Below are 24,532 nucleotides of genomic sequence, written 5' to 3' on the forward strand. Positions count from 1 at the left end.
TACCTATGGACATTTTGGAACTTGCGTCGTAATTCACTCAAAAGACATTCAACACAGCAGAGGCACGGGGAGGGGAGGGGGGGGGGCACTCCCTCCCCGACATGATTTTCGTCTTCTCCCCCTTTGTCCACCCCCCCTCCCCCAAGAGCAAACAGTCAAAACACAGCACATATGTTCCCCGCCTCCCTGACCCCCCGAAGGAAGCCACTTGTGGTGGACGCCCTTCCAGTAAAAAAATCCTGGTGCCGCCCCTGAACACACAGGTGCTTGTTTTGAGATGTACGAGCTCCGGGGCAAAATTAAAGCAAAAATAAATAAATAAAAATATAAAGACGACCCCAGGATGCTTTATTGGTATGTGCTGCGCTTAGGGTCACATCGAAGAGAGAGTGTTCAACCGAAGGTCATTTTTTGTGTTTTACACGCGCGTGTCACGGCGTCTCTTGCAGCCTTAAAAAAGGGGAAGAAAAAAAAAAGGCTAAGGAAAATTTAAATACGAGAGCCGACAGATCAGGGCGACACTTGAAGGGCCGTTCAGATGTCATGACTCTCGTTTCATGCGGTCCTGTCCTGCGTAGTTTGTTGTCTTCTTTCTGGCCTGCACTTGACTCGCTTCCTCTCCGAGTGGCACGATTCGTCCCCCTCAGCGACGCATAGGGCCCACGCCAGTGGAACCACCGGTAAACTGGATGGTCCCGAAGTAGTGGAGAGAAGGCCATCAGAGATGTCCCGGCTGCTTCCCCCCTTTGCCCCTGTGGTGCACGAGCCTGTATTGTGGCCGGACCACCTGTACACGCGCGGCTGAGCATTTCGGAAAGGGTAGCGAACGCACAGGAGAAGAAGCACCTCTCCAGTGCGCAGTTCCTACCCGTGGCGTGCGGCGCCTTCGAATCGAAAGTGCGTCGCTCTCGACATTCTACGTGTCTTTCTTGATTTACTTTCGCGCTGCTCTCCTGAACCCTCTCCTGGTAGCGTGCGTTGCCACTGCCATCTCTCTCTCCTAATAAAAGGGTGCGGCCTGGAGATTTCTATAAGAAGCCCTGCCGTCGACCGCGCTCTGGACTGATGTTCACAAGGCAGTTTAAGTGATCGGGAGGCAAGCGGACCCTTCTTGCCTGACTTTGGTTGCGCGAGTTTGGCGCTGGTGTTCTTTGCCTGATACTCGCCGTATCACCGCTTTGCCCCATGAGCCATGAGGTTTAACATATATTTCAAGGTAAGAAGGATCAGCCATCGTTTGTTTTAGCTGTAAAAAAAGAAGGTTCCACACTTCGCTGCGATTTATTTATTAGTTTTATCGTTTAGAGTTATAGCTATGCTGCGTTAGTGCATGGTGTGCCGCGGAATATGCCATGGAGAGGGCGAAGAATGAAGCCTGTGTGTTTTACGTGACAGCATGTAAGTTATTGTTAGTACAGTATATTACGGGTTGATGACTATGGAATCTGTAGAAAAATACATTAATGGGAGCAGTGTCTCTGTATGGGTTAGGTGTGATTCAAAGATTTCAAACTTGTTACAGCGCGGTATTTAAGAGAAGATAACGGCCAAACGTGCCGAAAAAGGAGGGGAAAGAGCGCTGGTCACCCCCCTCCCCCCTTTGGCGGTTCTTTTCTATTCTGTACCGCGCTGTAGAAAGCTTGAAAAACGAATACCAACTAAATATATTGCAGCAAGGTCGACAGTTGGCGCTTGTTGTGTCTCCTTCTTCGCCCGTGTTTTTTGCGCTGCTTTAACCATAATGAAATACCAACACGTCCAATGTACAACACTATATAGTTTATGTTGGAGAACTTTATTCATTAGTGGATACGCAACACATACGCAACACACGTCATACGCAACACACGTGTTATACACCCGGTGTAATGTACTGGTAACGTTGGAATAGCCTGGTTTCCTCACTGTTGGATCCATATGCTTCCCATGATCTCTGATGATTATATGGTCGTCGTAAACCAGTTCTGTAACTCACTGCACTGTGGCGATTACAACCGACGCTTTTGTCATGGCTTCGCGAAAAGTGCTGAAATCATCTGAGGACACCGAGCGTAAAACAATGACAGCTGAGCATGTGCATACAATTAATTAATAAGAAGCACATGATCAGCTATCACTGTGCACGTTTGTATATATGCGCGTTGCAGAACGTTTCTTCTGATGTTCACGTAGTATGTTTCGTCTGTTTTGATTTTATTTAAGCCGCTTCTTCCATGCGTGTAATTTATTTCAAACATCATGGTGTCACACGGAGTACACGTTTTTACCTTTCACTGAGAAAAGTACTTCCCCTCCCGCTTATTTGGTGTTGAATTACGGCCGGTAGCATCGAGAGATGCCTTGCGGAAATCTCTCTTATACTCTTTTTACGTAACGCCGGTGACAGCGATGACGGGTTGCGGAGAGCGCCACTACGAGTGCACGGGTGCGATGACCCGAAGGCGCGATTTCCGAAAAAGGACCCCTTGAGGAGTCGCTCATTCATGACGAGGAGAAGGCGTGCGCCGTGAAGCGGGCCTAAAAGGGCGCATTATGTGTAAGGTGTCACTTCGCGAGGTGTCGTGTTTCGGGCGGAAAGCGCGTGATGCAGCGTAAGAAAGTGAACTTTATCACGCTGCCAGGAGGGATTTGTGGCACTGCACCGGTATGTGCGCCGACTTTCAACCATCCGCGAAGTATGGGTGCGTCGATCTGCAGAGCGCGCCGCATCCATATATACTTCCCTATACTCTTCAACTTAGCCTTCTTCTGCGTGCGTGTCCGTTCCGAAAGCGCTTTCGCAGCTGTCACTGGAGGCATAGCGCCTTGTAAATAGCGACTCGTGTTCGGTTCACGGAACGCCACCAAGAAGGGGTTTTTGAGAGCCAGCAGCCACAGGACATCGCATCGCTAGATGCCGAGCGCATATTATGCATATCTGAAAGGATCGCGAAAAAAAAAAAAGCAGAATGCAATACGGAGAAGAGGACACAGGGCGAGCGCTCTCTATAGCATAGGAAGTTTATTCGGAGCAACACACACATACAAGCATACTTCCTGCGTGCGCACATCAGCGAATACATCAGCAACGCTGCTTCTCACAATCTATCAACGAGATGGACGGTACAGACACGCAGTTATCGTGTCACATGTGATTATAAAAAGCTCCTACACGGTCACGCGCTTTTTGATTTTCAATATAATAATAATAATAATAATAATAATAATAATAATAATAATAATAATAATAATAATAATAATAATAATAATAATAATAATAATAATAATTGCTGGGGTTTTACGTGCCAAAACGCTACACGATTATGAGGAAAGCCATAGTGGGGGGCTCCGGATTAATTTCGACCACCTGGGATTCTTTAACGTGCGCCTAAATCGAAGCACACGGGTGTTCCTTGCATTTCACCAGCATCGAAATGCGGCAGCCGTGGCCGGGAATCGAACCCGCGCCCGCTTTTTGAACTTTGTGTTTGCGGCAGTGATTCCGTCCTCAAGAAGTCATGTGCCCACAGGGCTTGTCCATGATCACATAGAATAACAAGGCCTCTGCACGCTTGCGTGACGTTACGCTGATGAGATAGGACAGAAAGCCGTTTTCCCTGCATAGAGCACTTAACGGACGGACGGACTCCCATACGGGCTTTCGATGGTGGTGATGTAATATAATAATTGTTGGGGCTTAACGTCCCAAAACCACGATATGATTATGAGAGACGCCGTAGTGGAGGGCACCGGAAGTTTCGACCACTTGGGGTTCTTTAACGTGCACCTAAATCTAAGTACACGGGGCTCAAGTATTTTCGCCCCCATCGAAAATGCGACCGCCGCGGCTGGGATTTGATCCCGTGACCTGCGGGTCAGCAGTCGAGCACCATAACCACTAGACCACCGTGGCGGGTGGTGGTGATGTAGATTAAGTGTTCAGCTTTAGAGCTGATTTGTTTCGAGCCTGTAGGGCTTCCAGGGAACGCCCGCGGAATATGGTGTTTGCAAAAAAAAAAAAGGATTGTTTCAAAATGTATGAAAGTCTCGTGAAGTCTATTCTTTTGGAATTTCTGGTATAGATATCAGTGCAGCAACACAAATATTTGAACAATTTGCTTGCTATAGTGTTGTTGAAAACAGTTGTACGGCTAGCAAGAACAGCTATGTTACCAAAAAAATGTCTCTGACATTGGGACAGGAACCGTATCAGTTAATTTTGAGCATTACTACGAAAAACTGCGCAAAATAAACAGGGACAAGTGAGACACACGCACAAGCGCAGACTAGCAACTGGAAGTTTATTGAAGGAAGCACACAAATATAAGTAACAAGAAAAACCACGTGAACGATTAGAGGTTGGCGGTTAGATAGTCTATCTCTAGTTTCGTCTAATGGATCACAGGGCTTCGCTGAAAGCTCAGCCTTCATCAAATTTGTGCTTGCATTGCAAAGTTTGCAAATGTCACCCGTTGTTGCAGGAAACAAAGGTGTTGTCAAGGCATAAAGATAGGACAGCGCGAGAAGTGGCTGAGGCATTCTACATCCACAAGTATGGCAGCATGTGCGTTGCGAGGCCTTCGCTTACGTTACACAAACTAGAGATAGACTATCTAACCGCCAACCTCTAATCGTTCACGTGGTTTTTCTTGTTACTTATATTTTTGTGCTTCCTTCAATAAACTTCCAGTTGCTAGTCTGCGCTTGTGCGTGTGTCTCACTTGTCCCTGTTTATTTTGCGCAGTTTTTCGTAGTAATGGAGTACCAACTCGCCCAACACTCAGTCCTTTTAATTTTGAGCCCTGCAATAGTAATAAGAAGTAAATTATATGTAAGCATATAGGAAGTACTTATATACAAAGCTTTAAAGGTGTCAAGATTCTTCCTTGGCGAAGCGGAAGGCTTGTCATTTGCAGCTTTGCACCAATTGTTCATCATTGTCCTTAGCACTAAGGTGTCGCACTGCTAAGGTCTTGGTTGCGGGTTCGATTACCAGTCACGGCAGCCGCATTTCAATGAGGGCGACATGCAATGACCATTCCTGTGTTTAGATTTAGGTGCACGTTAAAGAACCCCAGGTAGGTAGTAGGTAGATAGGTAAGGAACTTTGTTGATTTCCTGAAGAAGTCATCAGGGTTTATTGAGTGGGAAAGGTCGAAATTAATCCGGAGTCCTCCACAACGGCGTACCTCATACCATATCGTGGTTTTGGCACGTAGAAACCTAGCGACTGTTATTATTAGTCAGCACCGTGATGATTACAGAAGCGTGAACTAGACAAAAAGATTAAAAGGCGCACCTCCCCACCCCCTCACTTAAGATTTACTTCCAAGTTTTTTTCTTGCGAACAGTACAGATTGAGCGAATTACTAGAAACACTTGATAGCCTATCGAATCATATTATCTTACGCTATAAGCTTCATCTTAGGTGATGTAAATAAAAAAAAATCCAGCGCTGCCGTGGCTAAGCCCTGACAGGTTCCAGCTCGCTGCGGTGGCGTAGGCCGCGTGTAGAGGCTAGAAAGAGGAGGGCTTTCAGAGGCCTTGAAAACTTATCTAGGAGGTGTTGGTTTACCATATATTCTCGGCAGAAGCTCCGTCGTCTCAAGGATGCAGGTAATCCTGCGCTTGTGCTGACCTCCGCGTTCGAAACTTCTGAAAATGATAAAATTCCGCTCTCATAGTGAAACATTAGTCAGCACAAAAAGCTTTATTAATGTTACAGCGATGTCGTACGCTCGTGGTTTATCATAGCATTTTAAGAAAATTGCAATGTATTTTAATGTGCGTATTGCTTTTTCATGCTAACCAAAAAGTTTGAAAAGCTTGCACCTTGATTGAGAGTAATCAAACAGGAAAACTACATCTGGTTATTCTGTAAACCGTAGAAACACTTTTGTTGTTTGCGCTATTGGCGTTCTTTACCAGATATCACTCTACTACGAAAAAGCCCAGACAAATACAGCTTAAACAAGCCCGTACAACAACAATTATAAAGAGAAAGCGTGTCTGCGCATTGTAACGAGCGTGGTTGCAAGCCTTTCTTTAGTTGCATTGGATCCATCACAGAGCACAAATAAAAGAAAACGCGTGAAGTTATATAGAAGATTTTTGTATTCAAATACAAAATATACGTGCTTGTGTGCCCTTGCATGTGTGAATGGATGCGTGTGTATATATACGTACAAATCGTAAAAATTTCGCCCCTCCAGCTGGCTACGCCTATGACCTACTGGAGTGTTCGCGCAAGTGGTGTTTTTATTTATTTATTTGTTTCCCTCCTAATAAACTTCTGTTAGGCAGCACTCGTCCTGTGTTCTCTTTGTGTTGCCGTAGTCTTTTCGTGCTGATTTCAAATGTTCCTTTCCAACTAACTAAACTTCTTATACCTTACTGCAATTTTATCTGTCGCCTTCAAGGAAGCGAGTTCATTTACTTGAAATGCATAGCACAATTGTTAATTGCATAGTGCGAACTTTTTTTCGCTTTATCGTCACCTCTTGGCCATTTCTTACTTTACCATACTTTATGTTCGTCCGTGCGTTTATTGTGTGGGTGTGTATATACAGGGCGTTTCAAGAAATGTGTCTATCCTTCGCAAAAAATCTGGAAAATGCGATATTTGATTGCTACCTTCAGAATTGGTCTTTCCGTAGTGGCAGGGATTTTAAGATGGTTAAAGAAATTATCTGGGACTGTAATTAAAAAAGTTAAATAATTATCTTTTTAATTAGTGGAGTTAGGTGGCTGTGTTAAATGGGAGAATTGAAGTTCTTCATGCCAGAAACCCTAGCCAACTTTGAGATTTCGGAAAAGTGGCATCTAGTAATAATTACGAAGTAATGAAATTCAACCAAATTCAATGGCTTTCGCTGTTAAAAGCCTTTGCATTTCGTTGAATTTCATTAGGCCACAATAATTACTAGAGGACGCTTTTTCGAAATCTCAAAGCTCGGATGGGTTCCTCGCATGAAGAACTTCAATTCTTCCATTTGACACAATCACCTAACTCCACTAATTAAAAAAGTTAATTAACGTAACTTTCTTAATTACTGTCCTAAATGATGTCCTTAACTACCTTAAGATTCCTGCCGCTACAGAAAAAGCAATTCTGAAAGCCCCGAGCAAATATCGCATTTTCCTAATTTTTTGAGAAAGTTGGACACATTTCTTGAAACACCCTGTATACACATGCAAAATTGAAAACTTGGGCGGGGGGGGGGGGGGGATGAACCACGTCGATCTTACTGCCACTGCTCGACCATGACAGAGCAGAAGATGAGACAACGCGATTTGAACAAGCACGACGAATGTGAGCGCAGCCTGATGAATCAGCACGGTTACGAGACGCAGGCCTTCGCCATTCTGTAATCACATCCGTATGCGAAACAATTCTGCAGAGAGCAAGAACAGAACCAGGCAAAAAAGAAAAGACGCAAGACAGGAGACCAGTGCACGTAGTTCCATACATGCACAAGCTGTCATACAATCTTAAGAAAGTTTCGAATAGGCGCAATGTTAACTTACTTTTCAATGCCCCTTGCAAGCTGTCCTTGATATGCGCACGCATGAAAACGAAAAACAGTCCCCTCGCGTGCACAACTAATCACAAGACCCGTTTCACTGAATGCATGAGTAATGTGGTGTATCACATTGCCATGAGCTGTGGGAAAGTTTATATAGGTCAAACCGGACAATGTTTCAACGATCTTGCTCGTCAACAACGCAATAACGTAACGAAGCTATTTAGTTCACCATTGTAAGAAGTGCGCATGTATATTCCCATGTTTCAAAGAACCAAGTTTATGGGAAAGAGAAAATCTAGAAAGAGAAACTTTAGAATCCTTTTGGATTCGTAGCGAGGGTGTCAATTGTATCAGTTCGCCCTCTCTTCTATTATCGGAGGGAGAAATAAACTTCTTGACAGAAAGATTGCGACTGTGATTAGAGATTGTTTGATGTGCGCATGTTCCTTCTGAGACTGTATAAAAGGCTGGTTTTCTTGTAATAAACCTTAAGTTAGCGCTTGTCCCGTGGTCTTCGTTCCTTTGTTGTCCTTGTTCAAATCGCGCTGTTTCATCTGCTCTAAATATGAACCAACTAGCCCTCATCCAGTTGTTACCATGACATAGTTATCACGAAACAGTGGAGCGATTGTATGTACTATGAACCCAAACTTGAATACGAACAATATGAAAACGATCGCTGCGTTTTATTCCGTTTCCAGATTCGCCTGCATTTGGAATACCGATTCAATTAAGGGGTCAAAACTTAAGTGTGGAAATAAACCACGCTTAGAAACCGTCTGCCGAATGGTTACGCGTCGTACTCTCATATAATTATGCATTACATACATTATGATTACAATCTTTTTTTTTTTCGCGCTTCCATTTGTGCTGGTGGTATTAGTAAATGTTGGTGTTTTGCCGTAATACCAGAACAGCAACACAGTTTGCCACTTCTCAGCCAGGAGTTGACAAGCAGCTCATTAGAGCAACCAAGACATGTATTGTTGATATGAAAACGGCAATGAAAAGGGCGAAGTGGAATTTGACTAGCTGAGCAATGTGTAACGCGTAAACTATTCATTTTTAAAATCGTTTCCTTCAGAAAGTGAATTAATTCTTTAAGAAAGGCACCGTCCGATTCATGGCCTGCCCCCCGAAGTGGGTTTCGCCAAGTATCTGAACAACAACAACACGATGAGAATATTTTATTCTTAGTAGCTCAGGTTACTCACATCACGCATTCTTTTTACGCATACACACTTCAGAACATTTTACTCCGTGGTTATCAGTAACATATATTTGTATACTTCCTAAAGTTACCTCTTCTAACACTCAGCGTTAAGTTCCACGATAAATAGTTATCCAAATGATGTTAACCTTCTGCCCAGGAGATATTTGCGTGACATTTCAGAAGACCACATAAAGCGCCCCCAGTTTAACAATGCAGTCGCGATTAATATTTCACTGTTTGGCGAGCGAGTTGTTGTAGGCACCTATCGGTATCTTTGTGGGTTGGTCTTTCTCTTGCCACCTCTCTGCTTCGATATCATTATACCTTCAGTATCATAGCCCTGAGCATTGGCGTAGCCATAGGGGAGGAGGGTGGGGGGTGACTCAAACTTACCCCCCGAAATTTTGCCATTTTGTATGGGAATACAGGACATGTTTATTTTTTATTTTTTAGAAAATACAGATTTTTCATAAATATGCGGCAACAGTACGACGCTTGTCGTCTTCACACACGAAATCTACGTCGAGGCGGAAGTACCTTGCTTCACCTAAATGTACATTGAAATGAATAATTAACAATACATCGTTAATTAATTTTTAATTATTAACTTCAGGGCAGTTCTTGATATGGAAACGTTGTTGGACATAGCAATTTATGGCATACCCATTTCCTTGGAAATCCCCAAAAAGCACAAATAATTTGATATATTAATCATTGAAATTGAAGGCCCCAGTCCAGGCGATATCGAAACTGAGCGCTCCGGGCGCGCAGAAAATGCGGCCGTTGTGTTACGTCAGACCGGAAGTTCCCGTGACGAACTTTGACAAAAAGGTGCGTGGCAGCAGAATCTGCTCTGGAAAAACGACAACTCGTCTGAAAAAATACACTAGTGGACCGCTTATTATTTGTGTGTGTTGTTTTTCGCTTATTTGTTTCAAGTTGTACCAAAGAAAACCACAATTTCTACCTTATCTTTAACTCTACAGCGTAAAACTCGGGAGCAGCGAATGTTTATCGGGGGCAGCCATTGGCAGCCGAATTTGCTTTGTTGAATTTTATACACAAAAGCCTGCAAAAAGGGGGGTGGGGGTGGACGGGGCGGCGCTTGTGTGTGTGTGTGTTCTGGCTTTTTTTTTGCGCTTTTGTATGTCTCAATGAAGCAACACAAGAATGTCAGGTCGACTTGCTACTATCATTACGTTTATGTAATAGAGGAAATGTGTGCACATTTCTTGGCGGTGGGATGTGTAGCAATTTAATTATGTGCACATGGTGAGCCGACTACATACCAGGGGTGATCAAAAAGTTTTGCAACTCGTATATTAGGAAAACTGCTACGCCCTGGAAAAGAACTTAATTTTCAACATTATGTCGCCTCATACTAATGCACTTCTCCCATTTTTCTTGAAGGCTTTTAATACCTTGAAAAAAAGAACTTTCTTCCTGGTTGCCAACAATGCCAAGTCACCCCTCTGCGGCACTTTGAAGCGAGTTCAAGTCATCAAACCTCGTTCCCTTGAGCTGTTTCTTCAAATTTGGAAATAAATAAGTCACTCGGGGCCAGGGGTGCTATGCAGGATGGTCCGAGTTTGGCGAAACACGGAATCTTTCCGAGCTCTGGCGACACCCCCTTTTGAACGAGCTAACAGCACTAACAGTACGAAAAGGTCAAATCCATACCTCAGCGCGCGCTGCGTTCCATTGGTTACGATGAAGGGCGGTCGACAAAGTTGGGTGGTGTCTTCAAACCAAAGGCATCTTCTTTCATTTGTTTGTCGTTCCGCTGAGTGCAGAAGTGTATCCATGCAATAAAAGTGTCAGAAACTTTTACTAACAACATTTTTCTAGAAGTACAGGCTGTTTAAATTCATTTTCAAGCTTTTAATTAATGCACCAAGTATCCTTTAGAATAATCAGCACCGTGGCCTCTGAGATTAGCTCTGGCCGAGCGCCTTACAATACCGCGGCCGGAGCTAATCGCCGAGGCCACGTGTATAATCATCATGATCGGCCTGTACCAAACCACCTTGGCCTGTACATTCTAGCGCGTTGTTCAGCCGGCGCGCGCCCTCTTCATCCTCTTATTTATCGTCTGTTCGCATCCCCGAGCGCGTGCGCCTGGCTTATTAGCTAATTGTCTGGGCGGTATACCTACCTAATTAAGTCAGGGCATGCTATGACCAAGCTAATTAAGCGAAATTATGCTAAGGCCGAGCTAATTAAGCCACATCTTACTAAGACCAGCTATAGTGAAGCCGTTTAAATGTAAGACTGAGTTAATTAAGGTCATGCTAATTAACACGACGCTAATTAGGAGCGCACTAATAAAACCCTCACTAATTAGTACATTACTCACTAATAGCATGCTATTTAGGATCACGCTAATTAGTTTTGTGTTGACGAGCCAGGTCTTGCTAATTATACCTGGGTAATTAATAGCGCGTTAATTAAAAAATCCCAATTAAGACAGTAAGACAGCACTATTCAACATCATGTTATTTAAGGCCCAGCTAATTAATACCATCAAAATTGAGACCGAAGTGAGGCGTTCTTCACTCCGAAGCAGACCAAGCAGACTGAGTAGACGAGCCACGTAAAAAGCTAGAACGAGCTAGGTGATCACAGGCTCCTCCGATGGCTCCATCCTTTCACAAGTAGTGCAAGCTGACCAAGCTGGGGCCTTTTCAGAATCAACGAATTTGTACCCGAGTTCGCGCGTCAATCAGTTTGACAGACGCCCGCGGCGGAGATCGGGTCCGCTCACCGCGTTTGCTCTTGCCGAGGAGCAGTGCTCACGCCGCAACGCCAGCGAGCGGCACGATTCATCTGTGAGCGTCATCAAACAGACTATGCACACACGCACGAAGAACTAAAGGTTATATCATCACGTGGCTACGATATCTTGCATTCAATTTCACCACACTCACGACCTACCACCCACAGCCATGAAGCAAGCGCCCCTGGTAGCATTTCCGGCGAGAAATGTTATTATTTACTTGATTGTGGAGACATTGTTTCTGCCGATTCTTTACTGCAGAAAAATCTTCAGACGTGTAATGTAGGTAGCAGTAACCTGTCCGTTTATTTATCTGTAATATTCGAAAGAAGCGAAACGAGCTGCACGAGAGTGCTGCATGTGCGCCCTTGTTGCCTTCGAGAGTGGAAATTTCCATGCTGCCGGTGGAACGCAAGAATTTGCCGAAAGAGGACAAACGCCCACGGACACGCCTGTGGGAGGCGCGATGTTCAGTGGGCAAAAAGATAGCGCGACAATAACGCTGATCTCGCTTCACTGTTGAAATGTTGACTGAGTGGCGGCGCTGACGCGTTCGCACGCGGTGTTCCTTTGAAAACCGCCGCATATGCCACACATGCGTTTGTGACGCCATGCTCGTTCTTGTAGCCGTTTTTATCAACGCTGCTACCGCGCGCTCCGCACTGACGTCCTGTCATGACCGCCGTAGTGCGAGCTCGGAGCAAACTCATGTTCCCGAGAAGCTCGGGCATTCTGCATAGCACCCCAGCTGTTCGAAATCACACTCTCGAATGGCCGCCTGTGAACCGGGGCGTAGTCGTGCAGGAGGAGGACACCTCTTGTCACTAATCCTTAGCGTTTTTCCACGATGGCTTTAAGCAGTTTTCGAAGAACGTTGGCGTAGTAGGCGCCTGCACTGTTTCCAAGATACTCAATGAGCAGGATCCCCTTTGTGTCCCAAAAAAAGTCTCGCCATAACTTTCCTCCCTGAGCGTTTGGTCGTGAATTTTTATGTGGGAGGGGACCCCGAATGCCTCCACAGCATAGACTGCTGCTTTGTTTCTCGGTTCCATTGATACAGCCACATCTCATCCCCATTTACAAGGCGGGAGATAAAGTCTGGGTCGCTTGAATAGAGGTGCAAAAGTTCCCTTGACGAATACCCGCGGTGCTGTCGATCTTATGCTGAGAGGTTCCGTGGCACGCATTGTGCCGAGACCTTCGACATACCCAAAACACCGTGGATGATAGTGAAAGCACTGCCACAAGAAATCTTCAATTCTCCAGCAACTTCGGACACCTAGATTCGGTGATTATTGATGATAAGGTACTCTGCTGAGGCTGAATGGTCCAAATCGGTTGAAGTGGTTGGCCGCCTTGAGCTTGGGTCATCTATCTCGTGCACTCGGCAACGCTTACTCATTGAATCATCGAGTCCCTGTAGCATATGAAGGACATTCACTGCCATACGCATTCACCATCATACTGTGGATTTTTTTGGTAGATCATCCTTCTTTGCACAAAAATTTCATAACGCTGCGGCACTCGAGCTTGAAATCATGGGAGGACACCATGTTTGAATGACTGATGCAGACCAAGTAACGAACTGGAAGGCTTGATATTCAGACCTTGCTAGGCTACAGAGATGACCTAAACGGAAGGTAGAGGGAGATCACTGTCAGATATTTGGTTACAGCAAAGTTGCAAAACTTTTTGATCTCCCCTCGTACCATGTCTTTAAGGTTGACGACTTTTGCATAGCCCTCGCCGGACCCAGAATGGTGTGTTATTTTTCATTTTAGTCCTGCTTCATTGCCTTGGATAGCACAAAATATTGTTGGGCTACTTCGAATACGCGTATGCTGGCGTATTTGTCGCAGCTCTTTCACCTTTATCGGTCGAGACCTTAAAACTTCTACGTCCAAGAGAAGTGTTTTCATCGAAACCACAGAACATTTATTGAAAAAAAAAAAGAAACGAATCAGTCAAGCATCCTTGCGGCTTTCAGCCACCGATTGCAAGGTCACAGTTTTCTTTTCAGTTATTGAATCCGCATATTAACGAGAACAGCGGTGATGGCTTAATTTTCATCCATACGTGAGTCTTACACAGCCCAACGGACGCTATTGAAACATAAGAAAGGGGAACAGTGTGACGGAGGTAGGGTTACAGATAAAAAGGCGTGTGATGTCGACGGTGTGCGTTTACGTTCTCGGAATTCGAAATACCACAGTCCCGCAGCAATCCGATAGCAGCTGTCTTTTCCCTCCTTTGGTATGTAATAGTGCGCAGAGGAGTGCTTGTACCGTGCGAATAAAGAAATTAAATTTAGGAGTACAGTAAACCGGGCTAGTTGGTATTCATTTATTATGTAACAGCACGAAAAGGACGAGAAAAACTTACGTGTGTCTTAGAAAGCTTTTCTCGTCCTTTTCGCGCTGTTACATAATGAAATAAAGGAAAAGAAATGAAATACAAAGTCAATGGCTTCGTCATCTTTATGAAATGCGCACAGTCCGGATGGTATTCACAGTTGCACCTATACTAAGGAAATAAGACACAAGCAGTGTCTGTCCTCAGGTCGACTTGCTACTCTCACGCGTTCGCTGTGAGGGCAAAGACCAATAAAACGAACCGTCGCCAACTCACCTAAGCTTCCACACTCGCGTGTAATCGTCGATGATTAAAGAATCGTAATAGAGCGCAAAGCAATTTTGCGATAGGTCATATTGATTCCCACCAGCATGAAGAGAGATTTTTATTTTATTTTTTCAACGCTACCGCGGACAGTTAGCCATAAACGAAGAAATGGACCGATCGTGATTATTTGTTTGCCATGCTTTGAAGCACTGGTTTATTTATTCAAGTACCCTAAAGGCCCGAAGGCATTACATAGGGGGGGCAGAACTATGAATAGTACAGCATAACACAGTTGCTAAACAAACAGAACTCAGGAAAGAAATATCTAAGGAATACACCAATACTTTCGTGGCAGCAATATCAATGTTCCACGAAAGTAAATACTGTGCAAATATAAAATATAACTAATTTAAACACCTCAGACATTTACAAATGCTCTAACAATACATGCGGCACCACACAGTTTTTAACACACTTTAACACAATTTTTCAACAAGCAGAAAAATAACAGTAATCCACACACCTCGGACATATACAGATGCTTCTTGAGCAATAAATACATGTGACACCAAAATACAACTAAGAAAAATAGAATTACGAATTGCATTTTAATGTGCAATGTGTCAAGAAGAGAAAAAAAAGGAAGTTCGACATGCAAAAATTTAAGCTTTAAAGTAACATTTCAGACCATTAATGAATGCATTATGATTAGTAATATCTGCAATGTCAGCAGGAAGCTGATTCCAGTAACGGATGGCAAGTAGTAGCGGGGAGTAAAAGAAAAGATTGGTACGGGCGAAGACGGGCTCGACCTTAAACTGATGATCAAGCCGCGAGGATACGCGATGGGCTTGTTTGATATGAAAAGCAGCGCGTGATGATGGATTGTGATAAATCTTATGGAAAAAATGAAAGAAGCGTGACCAGCCTGCGTTTTTCCAGGGGAACAAGATCAATTGAAGATTTAATTTCTGTTACACTTGATGTTCGCAGGTAGTTTTTGGTGATAAATCGAGCAGCTTTATTTTGTAGTGATTCCAATTTATGAATGAGGTATGCCTGATGCGGGTTCCAGATTAGTGATGCGTATTCGATTTTCGAACGTACCAAGGTGTTGTAAGCGAGAAGTTTAGTGGTGGTATTCGCTAAACTTAAGTTTCGCCGAACGAAGCCAAGTGTTCTAGATGCTTTGCTAACAGGCGCAGCACGAGGTGACGCGCAGAAAGGTAAGCGACTCACCTAAAATTAAACCAACAATCCCGTCTCCGAGCCGAACGATAGAAAGAGGACGGATCGAGGTGCCCGTTTTTCTTTTCCTTTTTTCAGTTATCCCCTGCCATCAGATGATGTACTCGAAGTGAACATTGAACGTAGCTGGCGAGCTACACGCTAAGTGCTTACTGGGTGCATTCAGCGAATGCGTCGTGGAAGCAAGCCCGTCCTCTTTCGTGGCAAGGACGGCGGCAACAATAAACCATCGTGGCCGTTGTGGGTTGCGATACCTGTGCTATCTATGCAAGTGGCGGCTCACAAGGCATGAGCCACAAGGCGCGCGACAAATTGATCGCAGGATTAATTATCCGCTGCTCGCTTTCAAATTCGCCTCCGTTTCTGGTTTCGCAAAGAGCGGGTGGAGTACCGCGCGCTTCTTCGTATGGCATTCTTACTGATTCATATGTAGGTTGCGTATGCGCGTATAGGCAAATGAATCGGACCGTCGCGAACCGCTGCAGCTACAGAAAAACGTAAATATTGCATCAGACATCGCGAGATTTGGTATTTCTTCAACATAACTCTCACGACGCTGCATCAGCTTTTGCCTCTTCCTCCTCACAGACGATCTTATGTTCTGTGTGGATTGTTCATATTTCTGAGAAAGATGGCGCTTCAAGTCTTGAGACATGTTTGCCTGCAAGAAATTCAAGCGGGAAGAGAGTAGTGAGAAGAAACTATTTGCAGGAAGACAAAAAAAAGTTGTTCAAGGGTTTAATGATGAGTCAAAGATATATATCGTATGTATCCGTTGGGAGAGGTGATGAATGTTTTGTAATACGGCGTCTTTCTTCAATATCTTTTTTTCTTTGAAAGAACTATGAGTTTGCAAATGAAGTTGGTAGTAATTACGGTCGAGTATTCAAATTTTCGGATATTAACTGAATAGCCTTTTATATTCAATGTGATCATTTCGTTTTACAAAATGTTTAGGATATTCGACGAGGCAGTATAGTGCGGGATAACGACGGTTCTCAAAGCTCAATAGAGAGAATTTACACCAGCGGAAGCAGCGAAGTGTTCTTTCTTTCTTTCTTTCTTTCTTTCTTTCTTTCTTTCTTTCTTTCTTTCTTTCTTTCTTTCTTTCTTTCTTTCTTTCTTTCTTTCTTTCTTTCTTTCTTTCTTTCTTTCTTTCTTTCTTTCTTCGTCTCGTTGATTGGTTCGTTCGTTGCTATATTGTCGTCGCGCAGCGTGCTAACTGTTAGCAAAAAAAAAAAAAGAACTCTCAACATTGGCACCTAGTAGCGTGTATAGATATTTAGTCGCTGGATATGTTCTCTGCCGTTACTGGCGTAAATTTTGAAATAATCCTATTTTTATAAACGCAGAAGACAATGACACTGCCAAAACTTGCATAATTATTGGGAAGGGTTGCATTTAATACGCAATAGTTTCGACAACATGATATATTTGTAAAATCATAAAGCCGTTCGAAATCATAAGGATGCGGTTTAGAAAAATTCATATACTAACTGCCGTTCCATATATAGGTGGGTGAACCGTCATGCATTCAGTTCCCGTCTAGCATTTTTAAAGGCATTTCTTAGCGAACCCAAGGCACTTTGAGAGTTTCTATCTATCTATCTATCTATCTATCTATCTATCTATCTATCTATCTATCTATCTATCTATCTAGCCGCCTACGTCTGGGTGCTCTCGTGATAGCCTGCTTAACTTGGTTTAGACCAAAATTTGCATGGGGGGGTAAGAGGGTTTGACGAAAATGACTGTCTGGTCATGACATGAATAACGTGAAAATCCTCTCGCGTACGTCGTCCAACCCTTTCCTCCAGACACATGTGGCACATACCCGTATACCACGGGCCGCGGTATGGGGGTATGCGCCACAGGTGATGGACAGTTTATATCTACCCAGGAACGGCGTGAACAGACACCGGCAGCGTTGATCCGACGAATGCAAAGAATAAAAATCAGGATCGCAGCAGGAATCGAACCCAAAAATTCTGCGTGGCAGTCAGGTATTCTACGACGGAGCCACGCCAGGCCACGAAACTGCTTTGAAAAAAGATCCTATGCAGCCGTAAATATCGGTGCAACGTCAGTTGTGGTTGTAGTGCTGGCTGTCTAATTTTATAACAAAGCAATAAACACTGCGTATGTACTTCTATGATACAATCGTTATGTAGAGTTAACGTCAATTGCGCTTCCAATGTTTGCTCCGTTTTTATAGCGGTCTAATAAAAATTACATTTGTATTCCTATGATTCAGAAAGCGTTGCTCGACCCCGGAGGAATACGGTAACGTAAGTTACGTATGATATTCGCATCATCACACCGTAAAGTGCACTCCATTTCGATAATACTGACGTATGTACTCTAACGTAAGGGCTGATACTACGTCAGACCGTAAGTTGCCATTTAAACATCAGCGTAGTCGCCGTGCCCGGTAAACCCATGATGTGCACACAACTCCTCCATTTACAAAAACATGATGGTCCACTTCGTAACACATGGCTCAAAGCCAAAAAATGCAGTATAAAACTGGCTGACTGCTTCGCATGAAACCGATTCCCACAGGGCATGGGATCTGCCGAATTTTCGCGTTCTTTTTTTTTGGAAATTCCTCGCTATGAAGGACATGTCCAAAAGGAATCTGAAACAGGGAAGTACTAGATTTCAATCGAAGGCTTCCTGTAATTCACTAAGGTAGTAGTCTGGACTTGTTGGCGTGACATGACACAGGGTAAATGCGCAGAGGACGAGGACAGAGAAGGGGCTTGACGCACACGAGCGCTGCCTTATGACAATATTTTATTTGGAAATAAGCAACCACATATATGGCAAAACCCGTGACACATCAAGTGTGGGCCGTCAGCATAAAATTCCTATCACGACGCAAGAAACAGCTCTTTCCTAGAAAGAGCAATTGACGGTTTTGGAACACAGGCGTCGCCTAACCTATCAATCAATTCCGCCCCAATATTCTCACTGGTTAACTGATTTTCCCTTCTGCTCACAACTCAACACTCATTGTAAACCGGATCACACGTGGTCATTACAGCACAAGACCTACAGTGTGCATCTAAGCCGGGAAAGTGCACGAAGGTCGCATCGCGCGCTGTAGCGGCTGCGTTACCGCGGCCAGCGTTTTGCTTGAGTAACGTCAGGTCTCATGCTAAAGGATTGAGCTGACAGCCTTACTTCGTATACATTGTAATTTGTTGCTATCACATTCATTGCTTCGCCCTTGCGGCGAAATCGACTTTTCTTTTTAATCCATTAGCTTACGTCAATGTTAGCGCGCCACGGCAGGAACTTGAAATCTGGAAGGTTGATTTAGCCAGTCTGTCTGTTTAAGCCTTGCGCGACTTAGTGAAAGCTTCGCCAAAATTTTTTAATGTTTTATTGAAGAGTCCCGATAGACCTGGAGGGGTATTCTGGACAGTACACAAAGTGAAATGTTTATTTTAGTGCACGCTGATCAGATAGCGCTCGTGAGCGGGCGGACCGCGGCCAATCGTAATCACCGCTGTCGAGCCCTATCCAATTAACGCCCGCTGAAATGAACTGTCCACTTTGTCCTGAACCAGGGGGGTACTCAGGAGGATACTCTTACAAAGTATCCCCCTGGTTCAGGACCTAGAGCTTTAAGCGCATTTTGCAGCAATATTTAAGTGCTTGTGGATTGCGCGACAGACCGTGAGAGCTACATCGTGTTGCATTGTGTTAGTGTGTGCATTTTCTTCCTATTAAGGCGAAATCCTCAGTGTCTTAGACGCTGGCCGCGGCGTGCACTACGAACAATCACGTGGCCTCGCACACAATGAGCACTAGAAAAAATTACAGCCACTTCCACGTCTGTGAAATCTCGGTAAACAGCTGAGCTGGCAAGCAAGCGCCACCACCTGGCGAACGCAGATTGAGTTCTTTCTTCATCTTTTTAACACGAAAGTGTTTTATGCCGGGGTCCACCACGGCTCAATTGACGTATTTCCGTCAGGGTTATGACGTTGTAAAATATGCACTAGCAGATTCCAAAGAAAAGACTGAAGAAAAAGTTATGTTGCCGGGAGTCGAACCTACGACACCGCGCTCCGCAGCGCGCGGCGCGTAACCACTTCGCCACAAAGCGCATTTCTTCAGCTTACTAACGGCGAGCTATTTATATACACCATATGCCTGTGGCGGTACTCAGAGCTCGGTGGATTCAGCGTGTTCTTGTTATCACTATCGAGATGGCGCGAAGAGCGCGCAGGGCGCGCTTTAAAGGTCGTCGCCCCGCGCGTTGCGATGCGAGCGCGCCAGGGGGCGCCTCTCGTGCGCGCTCTCTTATCTCATGATGGAGGCGGTTTCTACGATTTGTGCTTTCATCGCAAGTTTCCGTTGATGTTACAGAGAGCACGGTCACTTTCGCTGGCTAAAGCGACCGCGTTTCCGAAAGGAGCGCGCTGCTCACACACAAAGAAGTAACAATTCTGACAGTTGTTAGTTCGCGCTCGTCCTGTGTGTGCTCTTTTCGTACGTCCTTTCTGCTTTAGAGCGCGCTGCAAGTTTCGAGCAGCTTGCTGTTCTTCGCGTGACATTACAATTTGTTGCTGTAGCATTCATTCCTTCGCATTCATTCATTCGCCCGCAACAGACACTGGCTAATATTCCTGCTTTTCCCTCTCTTTTCCTTTCTCCTTCTTGAAGAGGCCCTAAACGAAGCGCGAGAGGAATTCACCTATCCGCGATAAAGTGCCTGATGTGAGGGTTTCCATCAGACGCGCTTCGCACTAAAGCGCTTTCCTTGACTGTTTCCGCAGTGTTTTGATCCTGTGCACGGAGTGCTAGAAGGTTTGGCAGAATTTTCGGCAGTTTCGCAAGTGTATAGTCAGTAAAAGGGAATTTAAAACGTACTGAGCGGAGCCTCATACCCCTTCTCCTTTCTACCGACGCCATCAAGGCTGAGCACAACACGAGAATGTTAAAACGGATACGGTGGTAAATTTATGCAAATCGCATGTCGCGTCATGTATGAGCATACGCAATTGCTGAGGCGTTCAGGGCAATGTTTGTTGCACCAAAAGTAAATTGCGTGCATCGCACACACGCGGAAAATGAATGCGGATGTGAGTGCCTCGCACGGCTGTTTAACAACCCTTGTCGTCTGACTGCCTTTCTAGCTCCTGCTGGTCGGCCTGGTAATCGGCGTGGGATCGGCCACAGAACCGCTTCCTGTTGGCGCAACACGAGCGGATGACAAGGACGACGTAAGACGCGCTCCTGGTCATTCGACATGCGCTTGAGCTCTTTGTGTGTTTGGAGTGTTGAATCTACCTGTGACATAAGTTACAGGAGAGAAAGGGAATGGGAATAGATGAATAGATGGGCACATTATATATATATATATATATATATATATATATATATATATATATATATATATATATATATATATATATATATATATAGCGTAGATGATTAGGCTGAATGCAGTGACAGTCTAATGCTGCCAATTAGATGTTGGGAGTTTATTCTCATACCGTTCTCACACGGTCACTTTTGATCGCGATCGGGCCTGATCCGGATCGAGTATCTTTATCGTGATTGGCTCCTTTAGGCAAGCTGTAGAAAGGAGCAAATCACTGTTGAGACATGTGATCCCGATCGGGCTTAATCGTGATCACGAGTGCACCGCGTGACACCGGCATTATTCTTAATTAGGTTCTTCGTCAGGGAGAGAGAAATGAATGAGAAAGGCAGGGAGGTTAACCAAGCTTTGGCGCGGTTGGCTACACTGCCAGCTGGTTGAGGGAATGGGGGAATAATAGATAAGATAAAAAAGAAAGAACAAGAGTAAGAAAAAGAAGAAATGAACAGTTAGTGTGAACACGCAGAGCACGAACTCACTCTGGTAGTACACAAACACTGGTGAAGTCGGTCGTCTTCAAGTATTTCCGTTATATGTCCAAAATATAAGTTAACAACAAGAAATAAAAATGACTCAGCAAAATTCACTGACTAAAAGTGACAGAGACACTGAGAATTACTTAGCAGAGCTGTGATTGACTAAGATGCCTCGACAGAATTCTAAATGACTAAGAATTATTTAAAGAAGACAGACGTTCAGGGGAAGATGGAGGTTTTAAGAGATGAATTAATCGCTGAACTTGGAATGTCGCTGGAGCCAACGTTTCGAGATGTTGCTGGCTTGACGAAGACAAGTCCACGTGTCGAATCGCTAGCTCCAGCGACATTCCATGTTCAAGGATTTTTTGCATCTTTAAAGAATTAGTAATTTTGACAACGACTACGCATAATTAAGGATGTCTAACAACGACTCAGCAAGTTTGAGGATGAATAAGGATAACTGACATTGGCTGTCATTGACTCAGCGACTTCGACAATGAATAGCCAGAAATGAGATTGACAATGACTAAGCAAAATGATATCTATAAAGAATGACTCAGCAACTGTGAGAAGACTAAGAACAGTTGTAACTGACTAACAATGACGCGACAATTTAGATAATGCCTAATCACAGCTGAAATTGACAAAGAATGACTCTACATGTATGAGAATGTCGTGAGTGTATTGGCAACTTTCCTCAGGTCACGTCGGTAAGGTTCACGAGTGCTCAGGCGTTGCGTGGTGCGAGCGCAACGAGTGGTCGGTTGATAGTATGGCCGATTGATGGTGTGCTATCAGAATTCGGCACTATTCCTGGCTATTATAAATTATTTCAACAAGAAAAAACACCTAATCTTTAAAACATTCTGCATAATCGTTCCATAAATCCAGTTTTTCGATATATCAGCTGCTGGGACATAAATAATGGTCGATTACAGTGAAATAGTTGACGGAGGTTTTTCAAAACTATAAAGTAAAAAAAAAAGTGGCCTAGGTATCGATAAAAAGAAGCGCGTTATTTATTCATGCACTAGGATAGCTTCTGAAAGTAGATTTTAATTTATTTCTGCACTTTTCTTTCTTTCTGCTTTCACTTTCCTAGAATTTAAAGACGGACGTTGTAACGCGTCAATTGGTAAATGTTGTTGGATTAACATTCAAGAAATCAATTCTTTTTAAACCTTAAAGAGAAGAGGGTTTTTTCATCAAATAAAATTCAAATTTGCGATCAAGTTAGAGGTTTCTTGTTTAGCGTAACGCGATAAAGGTCTGCCATTGGCAATGTTGTCGCGCATGTGTATTTTCTCGTTAATTGCGCTTGAAAGGAGGACTAGGCCAAGTGTGTTGTTTGTTGATTAGCACCAAGAGCCTTTGTCTGAACTTCTTAAAGAGTGACGAACACTGTAATTTCTCACCAGAGGAATGAATTAAGGTTCGCTTCGGTGACGGCAGCATAATTAGTTGCAGAATGGTAGCAGGGGAGGGGGGGGGGGGGTGGCTTCGCCACAAGATGTCGGTGTCACTTAACTTCTCAAGTACGCAGCGCACAATCGAAAACTTAACAGAGCTGTCTTCGTTTTGCTTAGCCCCTTTAACAAGGTAAACTATTCATTTTTCTTACCATGGACGCCTCTACCTTCTTTTTTTCTTTTTCTTTTTGCCTTATAGTTGCTTATTACGCTTTCTTTATTCGGTGGTTCTAGGCGAACACAAGACATGTCACCGTCGACACACCAACCACGCCATCGAAGCTCCTGGTACCGAGCTCTGCCGCGGTACAAGCATTGGGAAGCACGCCCCTCGATACAGGGCCTAGTTACAACCCCGGAGGTTTTTTGCCTCTTTCAACTGGAAAACCTACGCATGAATCACTCGTGCTCATACCGAGCAACATGTATGGACCTTTCGCAGCACCTTTCCACATGTCATTACCTTACCACCCTATGCCACCATTTCCCCTGGCTGTGTCCTACGTGATACATAGGCACCCGAGCTTCGACATCGGCAATGCGAGATACCCATTTGAGATATACCACACCCCAACAACACACTTTATACCAGTGCTGTCCTATCTTCCTCCACTGCCGCCACCTCCTCCAGGTTACCCGCCTCTGCCGCCCCTACCTGGTCGTCCCGGGAAACTTCCGTCGCCCTCTCCGGCTCCAAAGCCACCAAGTCTTCCGAAGCCTCAACTGCCGCCCACTCGGAGACCTCATATTCCTCCTAGGGTGCCTTCACCTCCACGGCAGCCGCCAAGGACGCCATTGCCGACGCCATCCCCTCCCGTCAGGCCAGCACCCCCAAAGAGACCCGTGTCGCCCCCGAGAAAGCAGCCGCGACCGCCGACAGTCAGACCCCCGCAGCAGCCACTGCCGGTTCCCAAACCACTGCCAGTGCCGAAGCCAGTACCTAGGCCTCCTTCCTTGCCGAAACCTCCAACTTTGCCCAAGCCTGAGAGGAAGCCGGAGCCCCCTGAAACAGGACCAGTTCCCTTGCCAGAGGACGAGGACGAAACCGAGATCGCCGACCCACAATCCGATCCACCGGTGCTTTCAGAAGAGAATGCTCCTGGACGCGAAGAATTTCCGAGTTACTACGAACCCGATGCACTTTCAGCCCAGGTTGCTGCGGAAAAAGTCACCGATGCTGCCAGCACTACAACAGGCGGCACTATTGGCCTCAATGGTGCAGTTGATTCGAAGGCGTACCCGGAGTCCTCTGCTTACGATAGCCACGTCGTGGAAGTCTGAAGTCTGGCGACCGCATGCTGACCGTTGTGTTGTGCAGTGTATCGATTCCTTTACTTCGCATCTGAGCCGCGTTATTTAACAATACATCCATTTGCCGCCTCGTTTAATAGCATTGATCTCGCGTTCTATAGTAACGATGTTCCACACGCTACTATTACTCATTATAAAACCCGTATTTATTTGTATTCTTCACTCGGTACCTCACTTTATATTCAACCATGAGCGCCAGTATCGCTCGTTTATGCCGCACCTTTTGTACATTTTGCAATTCCGAATGAGCTACAGTAGCTATATTGGAAAGCAGTTCTGATATTGCATTCTTGTTCTACATGCTTAGGTATTCCTTTCAATAAATTCAAATTCAAATTCAAATTCTTTATTTCTGCCTTGTAGAGGTACAGACAGAGGAGGCGCAGAAAAAGCTGTCAGAAACAGCTTGACAGAGCCGCGGCACCTGTTTGCTTGGCAGCGGCTTCACAACAAGACTCTTGTAATGACAGTATTAAAAGTGTAACGCCAAATATACAATAATCGACAAATGCAA

General features: G+C 44.6%; 1 protein-coding gene across 1 annotated transcript; it reads left to right on the forward strand.

Annotated features, from left to right (window-relative positions):
- Positions 1-585: 585 nt before the first annotated feature.
- LOC119377878 (uncharacterized) lies at positions 586-24,086 on the forward strand. The gene is made up of 3 exons (XM_037647178.2): positions 586-1,216; positions 20,512-20,598; positions 22,942-24,086. The coding sequence occupies exons 1-3, from the start codon at positions 1,193-1,195 to the stop codon at positions 23,986-23,988; spliced, it is 1,158 nt and encodes a 385-aa protein (XP_037503106.1). The 5' UTR covers positions 586-1,192; the 3' UTR covers positions 23,989-24,086.
- Positions 24,087-24,532: the final 446 nt, after the last annotated feature.

This window comes from Rhipicephalus sanguineus, chromosome 1, assembly GCF_013339695.2.
Source record: "Rhipicephalus sanguineus isolate Rsan-2018 chromosome 1, BIME_Rsan_1.4, whole genome shotgun sequence".
In the NCBI taxonomy this organism is placed as follows: Eukaryota; Metazoa; Arthropoda; class Arachnida; order Ixodida; family Ixodidae; genus Rhipicephalus; species Rhipicephalus sanguineus.